The sequence below is a fragment of the Gobio gobio genome (assembly GCF_949357685.1).
Source record: "Gobio gobio genome assembly, chromosome: 25".
NCBI lineage: Eukaryota > Metazoa > Chordata > Actinopteri > Cypriniformes > Gobionidae > Gobio > Gobio gobio.
In genome coordinates, this window is record NC_137121.1 from 38244932 (window position 1) to 38270618 (window position 25687).

Below are 25687 nucleotides of genomic sequence, written 5' to 3' on the forward strand. Positions count from 1 at the left end.
TTCAAAATGAACGAATCGTTCATGAAGGACACATCACTAACTGTTAGTTGTTAACGGTAGGCTAAGTTAACGTTGCCTGCTGCCAAGTGTTGTGTTAACTAGCGTGACATGGGGCGATGTTTTGGTTGCCTCTAACGTCCGTTTACGGAGCATTAGACAGCATAACGGAGCATAAAAAAATACTGTACTAAATATTTTTATTTTATATAAAATATATATTTTACAAAAATGTTTTAATCTAAAATTACTATAAAATCAAAGCCATATGTCTAACCAAGTTGTGTTCCAAATTTGAAGTTGATATCACAAAAATTGAAGTTCCCATGAGAGTTTGTTTAGGCGCTGTACCACAAATAGCCACCGGGTGTCACACATATTCCATTGATTGTTTTTTTGATGCATTTTTCTGTAAATTTCTGTCCAAATATCCCTTCCATCCCAAAATGGTCACCAAATATGGAACCCTGAGACTCAGACCTTTCCGATGATATGTGTTTTGTCAAGATTAGAAAAGATTTTTATTATAAAGTAGTTAAAATAATAGTTAAAATAAATGTTGTAATATAGAACATGACGACGCCCACTAGGGGAGGAGCCCGCTAGAATAATTTAAAGTACCGTTTCCATGGTAACGCAATGTCCAATTTCAAAACGGTTTTCACAGGATGAATTTTGAGTTCGTAAGCTTTCGAATGATACCTAATTTATGATAATTACTCAAATATATGATACGAAAAAAAGCCGATCAAAAAAAGAGTGCCAGGTGTCCCGCCAGCGGGACGGTGACAGGGAAGAGGTTAAGAAAAAGGGAAACTTTAGTATTATTGACCTTTTCCACATTTCGTTCATGAGAATTGTTTATGTATTACCAAGGGTGGTGGTCCGATTTGATTTTCAATTAAAAAAAAGGAGGCCAATAAAGAGAAAAGCGCACTTTTTTTTCGTTTTTCATTTAAAAAAATAATAATACATTAAAGAAAAAGTACACGGAACGTTAGAGGTCCAGAGTCATAGAAATATGGAATATAAAAAAAAAGAAATAAACCTACCCAGAGCCATAGAAATATGGCTCTGGGTAGGTTTAAGTTTATTGTAGCCGTGCAAAGGAGACATAAAGGACGTTATGTTAACCAGTAGAACAAGCTGTATCTAATGATTGGGGAAAAAATAACAAGTATAAAGTATACATTTGTAAGTGTGTGTTTGTACTGAGGTTTTAGCAACCTCAAAGTGATGTTTTTTAAAAATCTGTTTATAAAAAAATCTACATATGTGTAAACATGGCCTTAAAGACAATAATAATATAATAAATTGCCAAAACCTGAAGGAACGATCAAGCTTAGTGTTAAAATACAATGTAAATTTTTTTTTTCAGGTCAGCGGCATGTCAAGGCTCCCCAAGGAGAAAAAAATTAAGTCACTTTACATGTGAATACAATGAAATTCTGTCTAATTCTACACTGATCTGTGTCAGGATTGTAGTCTACCTGCTACCATTTTTACTATTTTACTTGCACCAAGTTTATAAATTCCAACTTGGTTATAATGTTATCTTTGCAGTGTATTAGCTCTAGCTTGTGTTTAACCATTTTAAGTTGGCAAGTTATTGTACAAAAACATCATGTGTTATCAGAGATTAAAGGTCCCGTTCTTCGTGTTTTTTTGAAGCTTTGATTGTGTTTACAGTGTGCAATATAACATGTGTTCATGTTTCACGTGTAAAAAAACAGTATTTTTCACACAATTTACTGATCTGTGTACCGCTGTTCTCACTGTCCTGAAAACAGGCTGATGAGTTCCTTGTGCTATGAAGTCCCTCCTTCAGAAATACGTAACGAGTTCTGATTGTGCCAGCGGTTCCCGTGTTGTGATTGGACAGCAGCTTAGCGCACGTTGCCCGGTTCCAGTGTTGTGATTGGACAGCAGCTTAGCGCACGTTGCCCGGTTCCTGTGTTGTGATTGGACAGCAGCTTAGCGCACGTTGCCCGGTTCCAGTGTTGTGATTCGACAGCAGCTTAGCGCACGTTGCCCGGTTCCCGTGTTGTGATTGGACAGCAGCTTAGCGCACGTTGCCCGGTTCCAGTGTTGTGATTGGACAGCAGCTTAGCGCACGTTGCCCGGTTCCCGTGTTGTGATTGGACAGCAGCTTAGCGCACGTTGCCCGGTTCCTGTGTTGTGATTGGACAGCAGCTTAGCGCACGTTGCCCGGTTCCAGTGTTGTGATTGGACAGCAGCTTAGCGCACGTTGCCCGGTTCCAGTGTTGTGATTGGACAGCAGCTTAGCGCACGTTGCCCGGTTCCCGTGTTGTGATTGGACAGCAGCTTAGCGCACGTTGCCCGGTTCCAGTGTTGTGATTGGACAGCAGCTTAGCGCACGTTGCCCGGTTCCTGTGTTGTGATTGGACAGCAGCTTAGCGCACGTTGCCCGGTTCCAGTGTTGTGATTCGACAGCAGCTTAGCGCACGTTGCCCGGTTCCTGTGTTGTGATTGGACAGCAGCTTAGCGCACGTTGCCCGGTTCCAGTGTTGTGATTCGACAGCAGCTTAGCGCACGTTGCCTGGTTCCCGTGTTGTGATTGGACAGCAGCTTAGCGCACGTTGCCCGGTTCCTGTGTTGTGATTGGACAGCAGCTTAGCGCACGTTGCCCGGTTCCAGTGTTGTGATTCGACAGCAGCTTAGCGCACGTTGCCCGGTTCCCGTGTTGTGATTCGACAGCAGCTTAGCGCACGTTGCCCGGTTCCTGTGTTGTGATTGGACAGCAGCTTAGCGCTTACCGTAACGGGGAGATGTATGCGCTCAATGATCTCTAAGTACAGCGTCCCTGGGAAAGCCAAACAAAGGTGATTTGACTCCAGGATGAAAATAACAGCGTCTCAACGACATGGTGACAAACACACTCAAACGCAACACTTCCTCTTCTCCACGCAACACTTCCTCTTCTCCACGTGGGAGAGCAACAAGACCACGCCCCCTTTTTGCCGTATTCTTGTGGGCGGAGGTTAGTCTGTTCTACTGACGTCACTAAAGAAGGAAGTAGAGGGATGTAGTCCAAACCGGCCGTTCGCTGTAGGCTTTGAAAGGGAACTTCTGTTAAATAAAATATCTCGCTTGGCATTGAACTTTGAGCTTTATAATTTTACAGGTATTATTTATGCTCTAACAGCAACATTACACACTAACTAAAGTTTGAACAATGGGATCACGAAGAACAGGACCTTTAAGGAAACCTGTTGAATTGAAATACTGCCTTGAAGTGATATTATTTTCATAATAATATGAAATATTGGTTTCCTATTTCAGGTATGTGATTCTGCTGTTACCCTAAGTGATCCTGTACGCGTCTCATGTGATCCTGCAATGAACTTACATGGTCCTGGTCCTGCACTCGACTCACATTATCCTGCACTCGTCTCCTGTGATCCTGGTCCTGCACTCGACTCACATGATCCTGATCTTGCACACGTCTCCTGTGTTCCTGCACTTGTGTCGCCTGATCCTGATTCTGCACTCATTAGTACTATATCGGTAAACGTTAATAGCTGTCTCTATATCTATAAATATTATTATATTAAATTCTATAAACTACTCCCGGTCACATATTAAGGCTCGTTTTTGCTTGTGAAATCTCAAAAAACCTGAATGTTAATTATGCAAGTTTTACTTTATAATAGTAAGATTAATACACTTACTTTATCATTTATCAAACATGTTGAATTGAAATAATGCCTTGAAGTGATATTATTTTCATATTAATATGAAATATTGGTTTCCTATTTCAGGTATGTGATTCTGCTGTTACTGTCACGGAGTGACTAAGACCCGGAATGTTTCTTTGGCTGTGCCCCTTTCCCCCCGGACGTCTTTCCGGAAACCCCGAGTCCGGTTCCGGTGGCTAGTGCGCATGAGCTCGAGACGGCTCATGTCGATGATGAGAGATTGGCTGCACCTGTGTGAGGGAACAAAGGCGCGGGTGATATGTGGGAGGAGGGATATAAAAGCAGCGTTCTGCAGACGTGTGGGCATGTAAGCTGTGGCATGGATAGTTTGTGGCGTGAGCTCTTCTCAGGAAGAATCGGCAAGTGCAGTGTTGAGAGGACGTGCTCCGTTGATCTGGCCAGCATCTTCCAGGGAATTCGTGCATGTGGTGACGAGTTATCAGTCGTGGAGTTAAAGAGGGAAGGATTACACGTCGGAGTTACCACTAGAAAGATAAGTGTTCCACTTGGTGTTGTGAGAAACAAGATGACAGTAGGGGAGCACCTTTGACTGTTATCAGGAATAAAGCTGTGTTGTTTCACTAGATGTCCGCCATCGACCGGCATGGAAATATCTCGCTGGATTTGAGCAGTGTTCTAGTTTTGGGGGAATTGGAGTGATACTGGTGTTTGCCGAACTTCGCACGATTGATGAGAGTGAGATTGCGGTGATTGCAGTTGCAGATTGAGTGTGGGGTAGAGTACAGTGCTCGCAGCGGGGAAAAGAACCGCAACAACAACGTGTCGATGGGCGGAGGATCCAAGCGTCTAAGTTGAACGCAACCACAGCCTAAAGTACTGTCTTCTATACTGAGTCACCACAGCCGAACGCCCATTGTGAGTACTCTTCTTTGAAGTTACACCGAACATTCTGAATGTCTCCTCTTCATGCTGTTGCATTGATACTTATATGCTGAGCCACTACAGTCTAAAGTGTTGTCTTCTATACTGAGCCACCACAGCCGAACGCCCATTGTGAGTACTCTTCTTTGAAGTTACACTGAACATTCTGAATGTTTCTCCTCTTCATGCTGTTGCATTGATACTTATATGCTGAGCCACTACAGTCTAAAGTGTTGTCTTCTATACTGAGCCACCACCATCTAAAGCACGGTCTTCTATGCTGAGCCACTACAGTCTAAAGTGTTGTCTTCTATACTGAGCCACCACAGTCGAACGCCCATTGTGAGTACTCTTCTTTGAAGTTACACTGAACATTCTGAATGTCTCCCCTCTTCATGCTGTTGCATTGATACTTATATGCTGAGCCACTACAGTCTAAAGTGTTGTCTTCTATTATGAGCCACCACAGCCGAACGCCCATTGTGAGTATTCTTCTTTGAAGTTACACTGAACATCCTGAATGTCTCCCCTTTTCATGCCGTTGCATTGATATCTATACTGAGCCACCACCATCTAAAGCACGGTCTTCTACGCTGAGCCACTACAGTCTAAAGTGTTGTCTTCTATACTGAGCCACCACAGCCGAACGCCCATTGTGAGTACTCTTCTTTGAAGTTACACTGAACATTCTGAATGTCTCCCCTCTTCATGCTGTTGCATTGATACTTATATGCTGAGCCACTACAGTCTAAAGTGTTGTCTTCTATACTGAGCCACCACCATCTAAAGCATGGTCTTCTATGCTGAGCCACTACAGTCTAAAGTGTTGTCTTCTATACTGAGCCACCACAGTCGAACGCCCATTGTGAGTACTCTTCTTTGAAGTTACACTGAACATTCTGAATGTCTCCCCTCTTCATGCTGTTGCATTGATATCTATACTGAGCCACCACCATCTAAAGCACGGTCTTCTATGCTGAGTCACTACAGTCTAAAGTGTTGTCTTCTATGCTGAGCCACTACAGTCTAAAGTGTTGTCTTCGATACTGAGCCACCACAGCCGAACGCCCATTGTGAGTACTCTTCTTTGAAGTTACACTGAACATTCTGAATGTTTCTCCTCTTCATGCTGTTGCATTGATACTTATATGCTGAGCCACTACAGTCTAAAGTGTTGTCTTCTATACTGAGAAACCACCATCTAAAGCACGGTCTTCTATGCTGAGCCACTACAGTCTAAAGTGTTGTCTTCTATACTGAGCCACCACCATCTAAAGCACGGTCTTCTATGCTGAGCCACTACAGTCTAAAGTGTTGTCTTCTATACTGAGCCACCACAGTCGAACGCCCATTGTGAGTACTCTTCTTTGAAGTTACACTGAACATTCTGAATGTCTCCCCTCTTCATGCTGTTGCATTGATATCTATACTGAGCCACCACCATCTAAAGCACGGTCTTCTATGCTTAGTCACTACAGTCTAAAGTGTTGTCTTCTATGCTGAGCCACTACAGTCTAAAGTGTTGTCTTCGATACTGAGCCACCACAGCCGAACGCCCATTGTGAGTACTCTTCTTTGAAGTTACACTGAACATTCTGAATGTCTCCCCTCTTCATGCTGTTGCATTGATATCTATACTGAGCCACCACCATCTAAAGCACGGTCTTCTATGCTGAGCCACTACAGTCTAAAGTGTTGTCTTCTATGCTGAGCCACTACAGTCTAAAGTGTTGTCTTCGATACTGAGCCACCACAGCCTAAAGTACTGTCTTCTATACTGAGCCACCACAGCCGAACGCCCATTGCTGAGCCACCACAGCTGAACGCCATTTGCCGTTTCTGCCCGAGTCGACGATCCTTCCCGGCCGTGGCCCAGGCTGATCCTGTGGAACAGAAGCTCAACTTCAGTGTACTCACTTTCATCCAACTGTGGCTGTGAAATTAGTGCGGCCACTTTCCTGTCCGTCCCTTGCTGGTTTCGGCCCGTCCTCGGAAGAATTCCGGCCTCCTGTAGTGGTGCCTAGCTTGGCTGGCAGAATCCCGATCCTGTGAGATAGAAAACAACGGTCAATAACACCCCCATCGAGCCCCTGTGCCCACCCCTTCGAGAGCCTCTCCCCAACAGTGCCATACTCACCCACCATCGGACCTGACCTGGGCGTCCAGATACTTACCATCCGTCCACATTGGGAGCAGTTTCCAATTATAGAATCTTTTGAATAATAAAGTCTTTTAAATTGTTACTCTATCGTCTGTCGTCTCTGGGCTGTGGGGTAGCTCCTCGGAAGGGCACTGCCAAGGGGTTAACGGGGAGGTCGGTCGGCGCGGTGCCCCCGTACCCCCGACCTGTGACATTACCCTAAGTGATCCTGCACGCATCTCCTGTGGTCCTGCACTCGACTCCTGTCATCCTGGTCCTTCACTCGACTCACTTAATCCTGATCCTACACTCGTCTCCTCTGATCCTGGACTGAACTTGCATGGTCCTGGTCCTGTACGCGTCTTCTGTGATCCTGATCCTGCACTCGACTCACATGATCCTGCATGCGTCTCCTGTGATCCTGCACTGAACTTACATGGTCCTGGTCCTGCACTCGTCTCCTGTGATCCTGGTCCTGCACTCGACTCACATGATCCTGCATGCGTCTCCTGTGATCCTGCACTGAACTTGCATGATCCTGGTCCTGCACGCGTCTTCTGTGATCCTGATCCTGCACTCGACTCACATGATCCTGCATGCGTCTCCTGTGATCCTGCACTGAACTTACATGGTCTTGATCCTACACTCGTCTGCTCTGATCCTGCACTCGACTCACATTATCCTGCACTCGTCTCCTGTGATCCTGGTCCTGCACTCGACTCACATGATCCTGATCTTGCACACGTCTCCTGTGTTCCTGCACTTGTGTCGCCTGATCCTGATTCTGCACTCATTAGTACTATATCGGTAAATGTTAATAGCTGTCTCTATATCTATAAATATTATTATATTAAATTCTATAAACTACTCCCGGTCACATATTAAGGCTCATTTTTGCTTACTTGTGAAATCTCAACAAACCTGAATGTTAATTGTTATGCAAGTTTTACTTTATAATAAGATTAATACACTTAATTTTATCATTGATATTTGGAATCGTTGGCTGAAATAAAATAACATTTTACATTTCTTTGTGGGTTGCAGGTCTGTGAAGAACCTCCCCTCTCATTCATACCACCGGTCCACCAAACCTCTACAAACACTTCCTGTGCAAATGGGCAGGTATGGCAAACTGCTACTGTCGAGGATACAAGAAAACAGCATGAGTTGCTACTTCTTGCTTTAAAACTCAAGCATGGACTGACTGATGAAGCTTTAGAAGACACACTTAAAGTTGTTAATGTTATAAGTCAGAGGCATGCTGTGTCATCTACCAAACATCACTTTTACAAAACTTTTGATGACTTGAAAATAAATATTCAGTTTCACTACATATGTGAGGCATGCACAATTTCTGTTAACATTGAGGGAGAAAAAGTGGTTTGTCCTAACTGTCAGTATTCTTGTAGTGTAGCTGATCACATGAAACAGGGGCATTTCTTTATTGTTTTTTCACTAGAATCACAATTAAGGAATATGATGGAACAAGAGGAACTCTTCAGCCAGTTGACTAGGCCTAACAGTGGTGCTCACTCTAGCCCACTGACAGATATCACCGATGGTGAGCTTTACAAGGGGGTTAACGAAAATATTGAAGGCCAATCTGAGCATCACGTCAATCTCACACTAACCTTTAGCTGTGATGGGGTACCTGTGTTTAAGAAATCTTCATACAGTATTTGGCCACTTCTCTATACAGTCAATGAATTACCACCTGATTTGAGAGCAAAACAAGTCATGTTGTCAGCCTTATGGTTTGGTTCATCAAAGCCAAACTGTAACACATACTTATCACCATTTGTGAAAGAATGCAATCAGATGCTTACTCATGGGTTTGAGTGGACCAGTGCAAATGGTATTCGTGGCCGGTCCAAAGTATTTCCCTTGGTGGCAGTATGTGATTCTGTTGCAAGACCAATGATTCAAAATTTTAAGCAATTCAATGGAGAATTTGGATGTTCATACTGTTTACAAAAAGGTACAGTGGTTGAGAAGGGTCAAGGTCATGCACGGGTCTATCCTTTTGAGTCTGATACTGAAAGCAGAAATCATGTTAGCAGCCTAGATTTCGCTCGAGAGGCTATAGAAAATCACACTACTGTGAAAGGAGTGAAAGGACCGTCTATTTTGTCCTTGATCCCATCAGTTGACCTGATACAAAGTTGCGTACCTGACTACATGCACGCCTGTCTTCTTGGTGTTGCGAGATCTATGACTTATATGTGGGTTAGAAGTGACAATCATGAAAACCCATGGTATGTAGGAAGGTGTATCCAAGAGATTGATCAAAAACTTCACCATATCCAACCACCCTCCTGTGTTTCCAGAGTGCCTAGATCACTGCAAGAGAGAAACTATTGGAAGGCGCATGAGTGGTACATGTGGCTTTTCTACTATAGCATCCCAGTGCTTAAAGGGATCTTACCAGAGCGAAATCTAATACACTGGACACGGTTTGTGAAGGCTTTGGCATTGCTCTTAACTGAAAATGTCACCTTGCAACAAATTCAGGAAGCAGATATCATGCTTAGGAAATTTGTGATGGAAATGGGGGATCTCTATGGTATACAAAATGTGTCCTATAATGTCCATCTCTCTCTTCACCTTGCACAAAGTGTACAAAACTGTGGTCCTTTATGGGCTCATTCAGCTTTCACATTTGAGTCATATAATCACAGCCTGCTCAAAATGATCAAGAGCACACAAGGGGTCCCTTTGCAGATTGCCAAAACATTTCAGTTCTGCCAGAAAGACTCGGGAGATTAAATACTGTGACAATAATCCATTTATTAACAACCCAGCAAGCAATAAAGTATATTGGCATAGGCCCCGTCCGTAGCTAGCAATCTGAGGGTCCGGACTCTGCATATCCTGCCTGAAGACGAAGGCAGAGGCGCAGCTGACCCCCGTGAGGTATGGAAGGGACCATCCTGGTGGTGGTGGGGTGGATGTAGGGAAGGATTTAACTTGGAGGTGGTGGGGAGGATGGCGGTGAATTGGAGCGTCAGCATCTGCGAACTCAAACATGCGTAAGTACCGATCTTTTATACCCAGGTATTTAGCATGTGATTGGATAGATAAAATTAAAGTGACATGACAATTAAGTCTTCCCGGCAGAACTTATGCTAAAGCTTCCATTTCTGCCAGAAAGACTCGGGAGATTAAATACTGTGACAATAATCCATTTATTAACAACCCAGCAAGCAATAAAGTATATTGGCATAGGCCCCGTCCGTAGCTAGCAATCTGAGGGTCCGGACTCTGCATATCCTGCCTGAAGACGAAGGCAGAGGCGCAGCTGACCCCCGTGAGGTATGGAAGGGACCATCCTGGTGGTGGTGGGGTGGATGTAGGGAAGGATTTAACTTGGAGGTGGTGGGGAGGATGGCGGTGAATTGGAGCGTCAGCATCTGCGAACTCAAACATGCGTAAGTACCGATCTTTTATACCCAGGTATTTAGCATGTGATTGGATAGATAAAATTAAAGTGACATGACAATTAAGTCTTCCCGGCAGAACTTATGCTAAAGCTTCCATTTCTGCCAGAAAGACTCGGGAGATTAAATACTGTGACAATAATCCATTTATTAACAACCCAGCAAGCAATAAAGTATATTGGCATAGGCCCCGTCCGTAGCTAGCAATCTGAGGGTCCGGACTCTGCATATCCTGCCTGAAGACGAAGGCAGAGGCGCAGCTGACCCCCAAAAATAAGTGGAAGAATGCTTCCACCTGGACGGAGCCTATCCTATCCCCCAAAAATGGTAAATAAAATAGACCCACCGGTCTTGTATCCTGAAGTTCCTACAAAGGAGAAAAACAAGAGTTAACATGTTAAGCGTGAACATGGGACACCGCCTGCTGATGTTTTTTTTTATTTTTTTTTATTTATTTTTTTTATAATGAAACACGTATAAACCACAGAGACAAGCCGCAGGGCCGCACGGTCTGCTAGACCACAGGAGACAAGGCTGCCGGGCCGCACGGTCTGGTAGACCACAGAGACAAGGCCGCAGGGCCACAAGGACAAGGCCGCAGGGCCACAGAGACAAGGCCGCCGGGCCACAGAGACAAGGCCGCCGGGCCACACAGCCTGATAGACCACAGAGACAAGGCCGCCGGGCCACACGGCCTGATAGACCACAGAGACAAGGCCGCCGGGCCACACGGTCTGGTAGACCACAGAGACAAGGCCGCAGGGCCACAAGGACAAGGCCGCAGGGCCACAGAGACAAGGCCGCCGGGCCACAGAGACAAGGCCGCCGGGCCACAGAGACAAGGCCGCCGGGCCACACGGCCTGATAGACCACAGAGACAAGGCCGCCGGGCCACACGGCCTGATAGACCACAGAGACAAGGCCGCCGGGCCACACGGTCTGGTAGACCACAGAGACAAGGCCGCAGGGCCGCGCGGTCTGTTAGACCACAGAGACAAGGCCGCAGGGCCACAGAGACAAGGCCGCCGGGCCACACGGCCTGATAGACCACAGAGACAAGGCCGCAGGGCCACACGGTCTGCTAGACCACAGAGACAAGGCCGCAGGGCCACACGGTCTGCTAGACCACAGAGACAAGGCCGCAGGGCCACATGAAAAAAGGTAAATAAAATAGACCCACCGGTCTTGTGTCCTGGAGTTCCTACAAAGAAGAAGAATAAGAGTTAACATGTTAAGCGTGAACATGGAACGCCGCCTGCTGATGGCTAAAGGCCACTTCATGATTAAACAGAACTTGAAGTTATAATTTGTAGAGGAGTACACATGAGCAATTCATATCTGTTGCTGCATAAATGTAACAGGTTTTTATATATATCTATATATATATATATATATATATATATATATATATATATATATATATATATATATATATATATATATATATATTTATTATTTTTTTTTTTATTATTATTATTTATTTTTTTATTTAAACATGTATAAACCACAGAGACAAGGCCGCAGGGCCACACAGTCTGCTAGACCACAGAGACAAGGCCGCAGGGCCACACGCCATCTTTGATATAGTAGAAAGACCATGCTATCATAACGTACCGAGCCGAATTGGCCGGAACACCACCACCAGTAGTTGCATAGGGATTTACCAGAACCATTACTGGAGAGCTTGCTGAGCTTCAAGGATGATTTTAGAATCTGTCTTATATAAGACTTGAATGCAGAAGAACATCATCTTCACGGTAGCTTAAATGCTGGCCTAGAATTTCCGCTGTCGTAGCTGTAGAAAGTCTGATATGAAGAGAAGGAGGTAAACTGCAGCTTTTAAGTCAGTATAAAAGTGGGTCTGAACCAGGCCTTAGAGAGAGGTGCTCCATTAGATAAAAATAGGGGGGAGTGGTCAGAAGTCTTAGGATGAACGTGAAGATATTTAACCTTAGAAGTGAAGGGACAGTAATTATTCTTCATCTTAGAAATTGTTCATGTGATACCAGAACCTTTAAAGTCATTCTAGAATGCTTAAGTAAAAGAGTAAAGAAATTGGGTGAGAAGTGACGATCAGAACAGGAAAGACCGAGAGTAGAATCAAACTGATTAGTTTCTAAAGTGAATTTCCCTGGACACATGAAGCCGAAAGGCTTATAAAACATGGCTTCTATCGGAATATCGGTGTAAGTGGAAGATCAACCTTAAAAGCTTTGAACGTACCTGATGTTTGTTAAGACAAGCAGGTAATCTTAGTTTTACCTTTGGAATTATGGGAGAGTTTAATGAACATGCCTGATGGTTTAAGCATTGCTGAAGAAACCATCTTGACCATCATGGAATCCTGCATTCAAATGCTTCTTGATAGGAGAGACCTTAGTAGAGAATGCCAACTCTGCGCGTTGAGCTATGTTCGTAGCAACACCAATCTGAAAGAATGGCCCATGCACAGGCGAGTTAGAGATCACACATCTTTCCATCTGCAGTTAGGAGGATTCTAAACCCCTGGGCGTAGCTCCCGCTCACATCTTGATAGAACACCATCTAACCGTCAACCTGCTGAGAGAACCCCCAAAAGAAAATAAACCAGAACAGCATGACAAATACATAACATGCGCATGTGATTGAGAACACCGGACGATGCCCTTGCAAAAGGAAAAATTATGTTTTATATGTTTAAGCTTTACTAGCTAATAAAACCATAACTAGCTATATAGGAACCGACACCGCTACCGAACCTATGGAAGAGATCGAAGCGAAATCTTCATTTGATACCTAAGCCAGGATAATACTGTGTGATTTTAGCCACGTTTGGCAGTATGAGACAATATCGCAATCCTAAAAATTCCTAGAATAAAATCTGATGTCTTTAATAATTAGTTTGACATGTTCCCCAACGCCATGATAATTTAGTGAATTAGTTGATGTAAAACTCCAGACACGTCTTCGTGCGTCTGATTAACATACAGCCTGCTGTAAATGCACTGAGATCCCCCAGGGTGGCATCAGGATCGCAGTCTGAAAAGCAACAAATCACAATGTCTATAAGCGCGCCGTGTGTGCCAGCTTTAGTGAAGAGAAAAACTTACTGCGAGAGAACTCGCTGTTTGCGGCGCAGCCAGAAATCAATACGCATATGCAGACTGTGCAACAGTCAATGCTATATTTACTCCCCTGTATATTGTTTTAGTCACGATAGAATTCAGTGTGAGTGTAACTGATCACAGGCATGTCTTTTCTGTAGCTCAAACAGTAGAGCATGGCACCAGCAACGCCGAGCCGCGGGCCCGATTCCCAGGAAAAGCAAGACCCGAAAACGCCAAATGTGCACCCTGAATGCAACTCAAGGTGCCCGGACAAAAGCGTCCGCCAAATGCACAAATGCAATGTCCGTTGGGCACTCGAATACAATGCCCAATTGGAGGCGCTACACAAAACAGAAAACACACAATCAGGATTGAATGGTTCAGAGCTTGTTCACCGCTAATTCTGCCTTCCAGTGCATACGTTTGACCAACGAATAGTAGAACATCCAATAGATCATGATTCGGTGTAGTCAGATTGACCACAGCAGTTTCCACTGAGTTTATCTGAACTGAAGCATCTGGCAGTTTCATGTGTTTATAAAGGAGTGCACTCTGCTCACTATATTCATAAAAGATTTGAATAATTGTATTCCCGTGCTGCCATTTAGATGCTGTGCGATGCAATCTTATGTTAACAGGTCGGATTGAGTAAGGAATTAAATTAGTACTGCTATCGAATATCAAGACAACCTTGTTTTGTATGCAAACCTTACCCAACATATGATGCTGAGAGTACAAGCGAGATACACATTTGTTTTATTCATGAATGTAGCCATGGCGTCCTAGCACGGAAGACCAAGGGAGACATAACACCAAATTCTAAGTTTCTAGAAATATAAGGGTGATTCTTCAATTGGGGGCTATTTTGCCATCTTACATTTTGATGAATGAAATTTGGTTGAATTTTGTTAAAATTATGTCAAGACAATGTTTACATGCTTTGATGTAAAGATGTAAAAATGGCCACGACTGAGCTTAAATGTAATTTGAGTATTTTATATCTATTTGCCAACTGGCACTGCAAAACGTCATTACCATCACAACATCAAAAAGTATCATAATGCAAAGAATGTATCAAGGAGATAATTTAAACTCATTTATCTTGCAAACATTGTTAACCTTCAACAATACGTATAAAAAACGAAATGTTTCCATTCAGCGAATTACATATATTTTCTTGTTCTCACCATCAAAATGTGTTTTTCTGTGTTCATCAAAGCACACTTTTGTTTAATTTCTGGAAAATTAATTTGAGATGTTTTTTCTTTGAATAGGTGGATGAGTATTTCATTAGGCTTTCCATGTAGCACCTGAAGATTGAACATAAAACAGCACCTTTATATGAGCACAGAACGCTACAGATCTTCCTCATAGGGAAGGAAGCCATGTCGAATCACGAAAGGAAGCCGGTCCAACGCTTGGTGCCCCGTATGTTTGAGCAAAATATGTACTCTGCTGGATGACAGCCAACACTTCAAGCTTGAAACTTTGTTGTGACAGTTAAATTGCATATGTGACGAACTCACAACACTTGGAAGACCACTTGGAAGAATCTAACGCCATTGAATCAGACCGGATCAAAGCACTGATGTCGGTGCTGTACCTAAATATGCTTATTTGCTCAGCATAGTTTTTAAACTCAATTTTAGTGATCTGATAACACTGAACCCAATCGCGATTTCAGCTTAACTTCAGTTCAACATGAAGCCCCGATTAAATGGGTGCATGTTGCTTTAAAACCCGTGTTAATTTTCCTTGCATTCGTAGGGAGAATGATAGAGTCAAAATATGCTGTGCATATCTGTTCTGTTTCAGTTTTATAACAAAATACTATCTATAGCGGTAACCGGTGTCATGCGAATCATTTACGAGCACTATGGGCACAAACGAGTCACAACGAGAGATCACGTTGCACGAGCAGACCGGCAAACACCTGTGCGCGTCTCACACGATGCATGTGTGTGCTCTATACAGACATGCTTGCGACAAAGTTGAAAAAGAGTAATATACTACACCCAATCGGCATCGGAATGCATAACCATATGCATATCACTGTGATAAATGCTGATGTAGTGATGTCGCCAGAATGGTGATGAAAACCACAGCCGTGTCTTTGATAACATGCCCAGATAGTCCTCATGAAGCGATTGATCTGAGTCTGACGTGAGACTTGCTCTTGTTAGTGAAGCACTCGCGTCTGTTACTGCGGTAACCCATTGAACAGAATGAAAGGCTGACATGGACTTAGAACGCCACTGTAAACACATTATTAGTTATCGTAGGACCAGCGATCGACCACTACGGAACGCCCGGATCGTCAAGTGAATTGGAGCGTCAGCATCTGCGAACTCAAACATGCGTAAGTACCGATCTTTTATACCCAGGTATTTAGCATGTGATTGGATAGATAAAATTAAAGTGACATGACAATTAAGTCTTCCCGGCAGAACTTATGCTAAAGCTTCCATTTACAGAAGGGTCTGCCCTTATATGCCAAGAAAACACTTTCAAATGCATCCTCTGAATGCATTTCGGCCTTTGAAGACTTAGTCAGTCCTACACACACCCAGAGTGCAATAAGGTGTAAAGACGTCATTGCACTTGGAGGCAGACATGAGAAAGTAAGACTTGAGCAAGATGACTACCTTGCCCTCCACAATGTAGCTGATCACATAGAGAGAGAACTTCTTGTCAAATACCGTGACAGGGCAGTAATTAATGGTGAAGTTGCGCACTCTAAAAGACATTCGAGAGAGAGGAAGAGAAACTCGCATGTTGTTGTCCTCACAGATAACAGTATTTTCAGTGTTGATACGTTTGTTGTTGCAGACTTAGGAAGTGGGGAATGCTGCTATGCCATAGGACATTATTTTGAAACAAAGCGACACAGTTTTTTTGCTTCATTGTCAAACCCACACCATTTTGTTCCTGTTGGCAAAAAATTGGGGCATCTCACATCTGTTCCAGCTGCAGTTATTCAGAGAAAGTGTCTCTTTATGAATCTTCCAAACCTGAATGTTAATTATGTTTTTATGTTTTTGAATAGTAATGAGTTGACGAATTGATTAAAAACAAGGGGTCATGGAATGGAAAACATTTTTACCCATGCAGATCAAATAGTGAAAACTGCTCGGGTTATGTATATAACCCTTGTTCCCTGAGAAGGGGAACGAGCACTGCATCGGGACGACGCTTTGGGGATGCTCCCTTAGCATCAGCGAATCTGAAACCAGAATGCCAACTAGGCCAATCCGATTGGCGTGCGTGATGACGTCATCGTGACGGCATACCCGGAAGTATAAAAGGGGAGCTGGAACGTAATGGCGGTAGTAATTGCTCTGAAGCATGCGCTCCAGGCGCGCCAAGGTGTGGCGTCGGGATGCAGTGCTCGTTCCCCTTCTCAGGGAACAAGGGTTATATACATAACCCGAGCAGTTCCCTTTCGAGGGAACTGGCACTGCATCGGGACGACGCTTTGGGGAACGAGTACCCACTAGGCCACACCGAAGGGTAGCGCCTGTCCTAGTGTGAAGCCGGAAACCGGGCACAGCTAGGACTGGAGCACCCTAGCACCAGGCGTCGTAGGGAGATCCAGGCTATAAAACCTGATAAAAGTGTGTGGGGTAGCCCACCCGGCCACCTCGCAGATATCCTGCAAGGGGACCCCAGAAAGAAGGGCCACCGAAGAGGCCATGCCTCTGGTGGAATGAGCCCTCACGGCCACAGGTGAAGGCAAACTGCGCACCTGGTAGGCCATGGTAATCGAAATGTACTTGTCTGAATAGTTTAAAAAGATGATACTTAATGTTGAATACCTCAAACGCCAATATTTAAAATGTAATGTTGTATATCTTATATCTGAAAGCCTTGTAATTAAATGCATATAGTTAGAGATTTTGTCTGTATTATGTGAATACCAAATATAGTATTTTTAATACAATAATACAGTGTTTTCTTTGTCATTTTTGACAAATACATCGACAAAGTACCATAACCATATGCCACAGCTTTAAAAATGCATCAGTATGAAATGCATGTATGTTTACATACATTTATTAAATATGTGGAGAACAAATATGTATGTCACATATTTATACTTAATGTTGTCCATATTTGCGAGAAACCAATACTATACTGTAATATATGCAGATATATGGTATCATATATGGATGAACTCAAATATTTTCTTAACATGTTTGGTCACATAAATGTTCATATATGTTGCAGGCATATATTGTGTTCTCAGATAAGTCACATATATGTATAGATATATGTCATACTATTTGAAATATAAGTACATATATGGCCATATATTACATTTTTATATGGGTAGTCATATGTATTTGTAGTATCATTTATTAAAACCATTGTATCCACATTTGATTGTCCCTGTTGCTGCTCACAAAATCTTAGTCACTTTAATGTTCAGATTTTGCTACAAGCTTTTATATAATATCTTTGAGTACTTTAATTAATACAGCCAGAAGAATAATCTTTCTGAACATCTGATAGAAAGAATAAACTTTGTGAGAATTCATAAGAAGTTTGTACTGTCGGTTCAGTCAGTTGATTTGAAATGCCATGTATCATGATCATTTCTTAGATGATGGAGAACCCTGCCAGGACACCACCCATGATCCAGTTCAGAAGGGGAACCTATTCTGAAAGAAATGTGGGATTCATTTCACAAACACATCCAGCTACAAAAGACATGAGAGACAACAGCATGGCCTGCAGGAACCAATGATATGCAGCGATTTTCTGAACGGAATATATGTGACAACAGAAGAATCCCATGGGTTGAGACTACCTGTGCATGTGCAAAAGTCTTCAGTTATTACACCATACAAATTAAGAAGTGAAAAAGTAAGTTCAGTCATTTGAAAATGATTCATAAAACTCAAAATATTTTCACTAAAACATGGTAAAAATGGCAACTTTCATATTCAAGTATGTCCCGTGAAGGAATGTGTCATATACTAAAATACATATAGGCAATCATAGTCATAGTTCACATGCATTATTTTACACACTAGCAATAACAGTTTGAACTTTTTGACTTTTAATAATTAAGACTAATGTTTTTGAAAGGAGAAGGCTGAATTTATTTGATTAAAAATACAGTAAAAACACAATATCAAGAAAAATGAAAGCAATTTCTAATAGCTGTGTAACGTTGGGGCTGGGATGAGAATCCAAATGCAGCTTGAACATTTATTAAAGACTTAAACACAGAAAATCCAAGAATGCAAACAGGCAGGAGCACAACAACAAGAACACATGCGGGAGCAACGACCGACAAACATTAACTGAAGCAGTGGGTATAAATACACAGGGAAACAAGGTGAACGAGATATCAAGAGGGAGTGACTAAATGGGAAACACCTGGGAGAACTAATACAACATGAAAAACTACAAAGGACTACAACACATGGCACAGGACAGGAAATAACAAAAAGTGTCTACAAACACATATGTGACAAGCTGTTGTGAATATATAGTCAAATGTTATTTTTATTCCTGTGATCAAAGCTGAATTTATCATCATTACTCCAGTCTTCAGTGTCACATGACCCTGCAGAAATCATTCTAATATGCTGTATTGGTAACACTGTATAATAACTACACGCTATGAAGCATTAGTAAATAGTTAATTCATCATTTATAAAGCATTAATAGGTAGTTTATAAATAATGCTATAAATGCTTTATTCTTGATTTATAAGCACATCTATAATGTGTTTAATAATTGTATTTTCATACTTTATAAATTATCAATTTATCTTTTCTAAATTAAGTATTACATTATTTACAAACCAGTTATTTAGGAGTTGTCAGTGGTTCATCAGATCATTTAGAACGTGTAAGTAAAGGATTAATAAACTATTTAAAGGTCCCATTCCGCATGATCCCATTGTTCAAACTTTAGTTAGTGTGTAATGTTGCTGTTAGAGCATAAATAATACCTGTAAAATTATAAAGCTCAAAGTTCAATGCCAAGCGAGATATTTTATTTAACAGAAGTTCCCTTTCAAAGCCTACAGCGAACGGCTGGCTTGGACTACATCCTGGTACTTCCTTCTTTAATTACGTCAGTAGAGCAGTAGAACAGACTTACCTCCGCCCACAAAGAAACGCGAAAAAGGGGGCGCGGTCTTGTTGCTGTCCCACGTGGAGAAGCGGACGTGTCGCGTGGAGAAAAGGAACTGTTGCGTTGAGTGTGTTTATCGCCATGTCGTCGAGACGCTGTTATTTTCATCCAGGAGTCAAATCACCTTTGTTTGGCTTTCCCAGGGACGCTGTAGAGATTATTGAACGCATACATCTCTCCGTTAAGAGGCGTGACCTTTCCAACATGCGCTAAGCTGCTGTCGAATCACAACACAGGAACTGCTGGCACGTGCGCTAAGCTGCGGTCGAATTACAACACGGTAAGCGCTGGCACAATCAGAACTCGTTACGTATTTCTGAAGGAGGGACTTCATAGAACAAGGAAATCACCAGCCGTTTTTAGGACAGTGAAAACAGCGGTACACAGATAAGTACATTGTGTGAAAAATACTGTGTTTTTTTACACGCGAAACATGAACACATGTTATATTGCACACTGTAAACACAATCAAAGCTTCAAAAAAACACGAAGAACGGGACCTTTAAATATACATTTATACATCTTGTTATTTAGACATTTAGTAATAGTTACTCAGTGTGATAATAAATGCTTTATTAAAATGTATTCCTACTATAATTCATGATTAATTCAGGTAGTTATAAAACATTTAGTAGTTGTCAGTCAACTATTTCTGTGAGCTCATCTAAAGTGAGGACTATTTATGCCTCGTAAAGCTTTTACAGAGGAGATTTAAAGGCAATGTTAATTGCAGTAATGTTAATGATAAGCATTTCAACATTTCAATAATAAATTCTGTATAAATAGCATCTATATTTTTATGTTAGTAAGTGGTGTTTAAAATCACATGCATAAAATCACACGCATAATGAGCTGGTGAGTTTATGGTGAGATGAAAAACTTTTCTTCAAAAGCAAAATTAATTTCCTATTATCACTGTAAAGCTGCTTTGAAGCATCTGTGTTGTAAAAGCGCTGTATAAATGAAGGTGACTTGACTTGACGTGTTGCCGACCGGTTGTTATGAGCCGCTTTGTGCCAGAAAATCCAGGGCCACTTTTTTGCCCCAGTCCACCCCTGACCCCAATAATGGCATCTTCCTGAAAGAAGTCGAGCTTTTGGCCAAATCTGATCTGGTCTTAAAGCCACATATAGATAGGGCAGAGATCCAACTGTGCAAATACTTCTCCATTATGCTGGATCGCACCCCTGACATAAGCCACACAGAGCCATCGGTTGTCATTAGGACTGTCAGTGGAGGACAAGCCACAAGTGAAGGAGCACTTCATGTGTGTGTGTGTGTGTGTGTGTGTGTGTGTGTGTGTGTGTGTGTGTGTGTGTGTGTGTGTGTGTGTGTGTGTGTGTGTGTGTGTGTGTGTGCCCTGTCTGTTTCAGGTGTGGAACGTGATTGGAGGAACCGCCTGTCAGTCGGCTGGCGTCTGGAATTGTGCCTGTCACTGATCGTTTATGAATGGCTCTAACTTCAATGGCGACTCTCAGAGAGACTCATACTCTGTGCTGGGAGAGTGCTCGCTCTGTGAAGACGGTTTTCTCGTTCGAGAGACTGATCGATGTCTGGGGTTCACTGCTTTTATGATCTGGCAGTCGGATCAGTTCTCTGTGTGGTTTGTGCTTGTTTGTCTGTGCGCTCGACACATGCTTGAGGTGCATCAGTAAATGTGTGTGACCGCTGTTTTCATGAACCTTAATCTCAGTCTCCGTCCAGCGCTGTGTAAACCGGTGGGAGAGGTTGTGAGTCAGGTAAGCAGGTCGTGACCTATGATTCAATGAATGTATTAGCACTAGGATTAGCAGAGCTGCTTATTATGCAGGTTTTTGTTTGGTTAGTATAGTTTAGAATGGCATCTTGTACACTGAAGATGTTTCTTTCTGCATATTTTGTTGTTAGTTTATTTCATTAACTTTAGTTAGAAGGGGTTTTGTTATATTCAGTTTTTGATTTAAGCACCGCTCTCTTGCTCCTTCCTCTCCAATAGATTGTTTTTGCTCATTCCTGTTATGTTGTATATTATATTCATTACTTCATTATTAGATTACTTTATCACTTTATTGCATTAAAAGAATTAAATCGTTCAACTAAATTGTTGGTTTGCTGTTTGTTCCTGTTTCTTTTGCAATTCCCTTCCTGTCTAAACACACACATACAAAACTACTTTATGTCTAATAATATTCCTAGATAAATAACATCTAATAATGAATGAGGGACGTGACACCTGAACACAGCTTTTGAGTCACATGACAACGGGGCAAGCACGAGGGGCAAAAGGAAAGATGTTCAGACGAGATCGCTGGTGATAAACCCCAGAGCATTGTTTGTGCCGTGTGTGTTGTAGCTGATGCTGAACGAATGCTACTCGCTATTCTGACTTCCTGTAGAAGATATTCAGCCTGTTCTCATCTTCCACCCAGAGATGGTCTGTCTTAAATAAACGATGTCAAGATCACAGTAAAGTCATGGTCATACACACATGATGTGTCTCAAAACTGGGCTTTTACAGTCATTCATGAAATGAACTGAAATTAACAATTTGTCCCATTTTAGCACAAACATGTGAATAACCTCACAGATTTCTCTGAAGTGTGCTGGAATGTTTCATGGAATAGAGGTTTTGCTTTTTGTTTATTGATTTGTAGTTTAATTCTTGTGTGATTCTTTTTCCCTCCAGATTTATTTATTATTAATTTCACCATTTATTTACTTCATATTTATGTTTACATTGATTAACACTATCCATGTTATATTATAGTAAATGGCAAATCATACGAAAGATTAGCATTTTCAGTCATTTTTGTCTGGGTTGTGGCCGCTATCTAAAATCTCTCCTGAGCCGGCCCTGCATTTGAATAATAGGCATACTTATAATAGTTAATGAACAATAAACTGGATTAATGTATTTTAGCATAAAAAAATCTTAATCATCATATTTATCTTTAAAGTCTTTATAAACTTTGCTCAAGTCTGTCATTGTGTTGTGTGTGATGGTCCATCAGCAGCTGCAGTATCTCTCAGCTGTATCAGTGCAGTCACTGTGACGTCTGACTGACACAGGTTTTTGTACGACTCTTTATCACTGTGTGAACACACGCTGACTGTTTGGATAGTGAAAACTCTGACAGTAATAATCTCCTGTATCTTCAGTCTGGACTCCACTGATGCTCAGAGTGAAATCACTGCCAGATCCACTGCCACTGAATCTAGATTGAGTTCCAGTATAAAGGGTTGTTGCACGATATATGAGGAGTTTAGGAGCTTCTCCAGGTTTCTGCTGATACCAGGCTAAACAATCATTAACATACACACTACTGCTGGTTTTACAGTTTATTCTGACGTCTTCTCCTGGTTGAGCTGTTATTGATGGACTCTGAGTTAATGTGTACTGTCCTCTACACTCTGAAAGAAAACAGAAATTAAAATTATATAAATTTAAAATTTTAAAGGAATTATTAATCCTTATGAATATCTTAGTACAAACCTTGAGCAAACAGAGTGAGAGTCCAGATGAAGATGTTGATGGTGTTCATTGTTGTTCTTGTGTCTTGTGTGATGATGAAGATTGTGTTCTGTTCTGCTCTCAGTCATGAAGTGTTAAACTCACAGCACTATAAACACTCTCAGACTGAAGCATGTGCTGACAATGCAAAGAAGTGGGCAGGATTTACAACAGCTTGTGCTCAGAACAAACTCACACACACTAGAGTTACACAATGATCATTACATTCTGACTCATGTTATTTGAGTTAGTTCAGTAGTTTTATTTGTATTGTGACTCCTGAGACACTGAGGATGTGCAGATGAACGTCCATCTCTGTGTCCATATTCAGTCATGTGACCATCATCACTGCTACACTTCCACTAGATGAAGCGCCATCACTAAAGTCAGATCATGAATCATGAGTCTGTTCAGAAAGTATCAGGACTGATTGTGAATCTCTAATCAGAGTTGATGGTGTCACTCCATCTATCATGAAGCCTCATGTGTGTCTGAAATCATCAGATGGAGAAGAAACAGGCTGTTAAAGATGGAGACATATTAGAGCTTGTTCACGTTTCATGATCTTGTGTGGAGATTCAGAACCAGTCCAGAGACTTTTAGAACAGACCTTGAATATGAAAACATGCTTGACTGTGGAGAACATGCAAAATACCTTTTATATTTTCATTCTTGACACTTTCTATTGACTTTGGCTATAATATTCAATAAACTCATGATTTGAGCAGATTTTCACTGAAGATTGAAGTCTGAAGCTGCAGGTTTTTCTGTGAATCCTGAAGATTGAGCTGCATATGAAGAACAGAAGCATCATTATGAGAAACTCCACAACATCATCCATGATCAAAGAGGTCAAAGGTCACCTCAGAGGTCACAGCTCATCAAATATATTTCTTTAAACAGTGTAATATCAGAAATCATTGAGTCAATCTGAATGAGTGAGTGTTGAGAAGAGCTGAGGAGCTTCTAATATCAGTGTGTTGAAGTGTTGTTTCTCTCTCTCTGCTGGAGTGTGTGTTCACTCGAGTGGAATAGAGGTTTTTGTACGAGCGTTTCATTAGATTGTATCACTGTGGTACACATTCGGTGGAGGAACCAAACTGGTGATCGGTAAGTCTGTCCATTTAATTACCTAATAAAAAAATACAGTTTAGATTTCAGAAAGTGTTTTACAGTGGAAACAAGAACAACATTTATTAATGATAATGATTATTAGATATTGTGCTGAAACTTTACTTGAAGCCTTTATGTATAATGCATTATAAAGATATTCATAATGTAGATTATAATGCCGTATATCTTTTCATAAATAATTGTAACCAAAGTTAAAATGCGTTAAAATATTTGCTAATTCCTTGTTGCATCCTAAATTGGTTGTTTGTCGTGAGTTTTAATGTATTATAATTTCTAAAGGTGTAACAATGAATAGATAATATTATAATGTGTTATAACTGTGGTTACAATTATTCATGAGATCACACATGCATTATAATGTGTATAACAATTCATAATTAATGGATTCAAATACTTTTATAATGCATTGTGTATAAAGGCTTTAAGTGTTACTGATATTGTTTAATAATTATTGAATCTAAATCAATGATATTGTCATGTTTATACATTCAGAAGAACGGCATTATTCCTTTCAACAACAAAATCTAAACATATTTCCATAAAGCGTCTCACTATGAGTTTATTGAGTTTATTACAGGTTTGTTTTCCTTCATTTATTTCTACACTGAGTTCATATATAGTTAATCTTTTATTGTAGATATCATACATGGAGAAAAGAGATTTGACATCAGAATGTAAATGTTGTACTTTCTGTAGTTCAGTCAATGATACTGAATCTCTTTTGCTCATGTTGTGATTATAATTCAGTGCTTTATAATACAAACACAATTTATGTGTGACTTTTAATTCTGTGTGAAATTGAGTTTCATTTTGAGTTGAATATCTCAGTAAAATGTAAGAACTTTATGTTCTGAGTTAAAAACTGCTGTGATGAAATCAGTCGGTGTATTACAATGTTGAGTTTGATTGATGAGGTTTGATGTAAATGTATATAGTGATTGCGTAGTTTGTATATTGTATATATATCAGCTGTAGTGATGTTGAAGGACATGAAGGATCAGATTGTGATTGTGATTTGTCCTGCTGTTGAAATGCTGTGAATGAAAGTGCAGTGTGTTTTCTTTGTGTTTGTGAATGTGTTGTGTTTGTCTCCTGCAGCTGGTCCCACAGTGAAGCCCTCAGTGTCTCTGCTGCCGCCCTCTTCTCTGCAGATCTCTGGAGGCTCAGCCGCACTGCTCTGCCTGCTCAGCTCTTACTCTCCACAGGGGGCGCTGGTGAGCTGGACACTGGACGGGTCAGAGGTCACCGAGGGGGTTCTGACCAGCGCAGAGAGCCAGCAGAACGGCCGCTACAGCCGCAGTAGCGTCCTGACCCTCAGCAAAGCACGCTGGGAAGCGGGAGAGGTGTACGTCTGCAGAGTAACACATGATGGAGCTCCTCATGAGGTCTCGTTCCACAAGAGCTCTGAGTGCTGATGTTTCTCTCCTGAAGATGAGCCGTATCTGAGTGTCCTGTGTCAGGCAGGATTCACATGAGTCTAGTGCTGCAGCTGTAGTGATTTACAACTCAATACTGAAAGAGAGCTCGCATGTGTCAAAGCACTGTGTGATCTTTCAATCTGCTGTGTTTGCTGCAACATTCAATAAAGCTTCTCAACAAGTTCACTTTGTGTCTGACAACATCATTCAACTAACAGATGAAGATGCAGGTGC

The 25687-nt window shown here is 41.6% G+C and overlaps 1 protein-coding gene across 1 annotated transcript; it reads left to right on the forward strand.

Moving 5' to 3' along the window:
- Positions 1-7366: 7366 nt before the first annotated feature.
- LOC307121291 (immunoglobulin lambda-like polypeptide 1) lies at positions 7367-25638 on the forward strand (the record flags this gene model as incomplete). Its single annotated transcript, XM_079808820.1, has 5 exons — positions 7367-7545; positions 7783-7860; positions 21105-21150; positions 23963-24011; positions 25134-25638. The coding sequence occupies 5 exons, from the start codon at positions 7367-7369 to the stop codon at positions 25448-25450; spliced, it is 669 nt and encodes a 222-aa protein (XP_079664946.1). The 3' UTR covers positions 25451-25638.
- Positions 25639-25687: the final 49 nt, after the last annotated feature.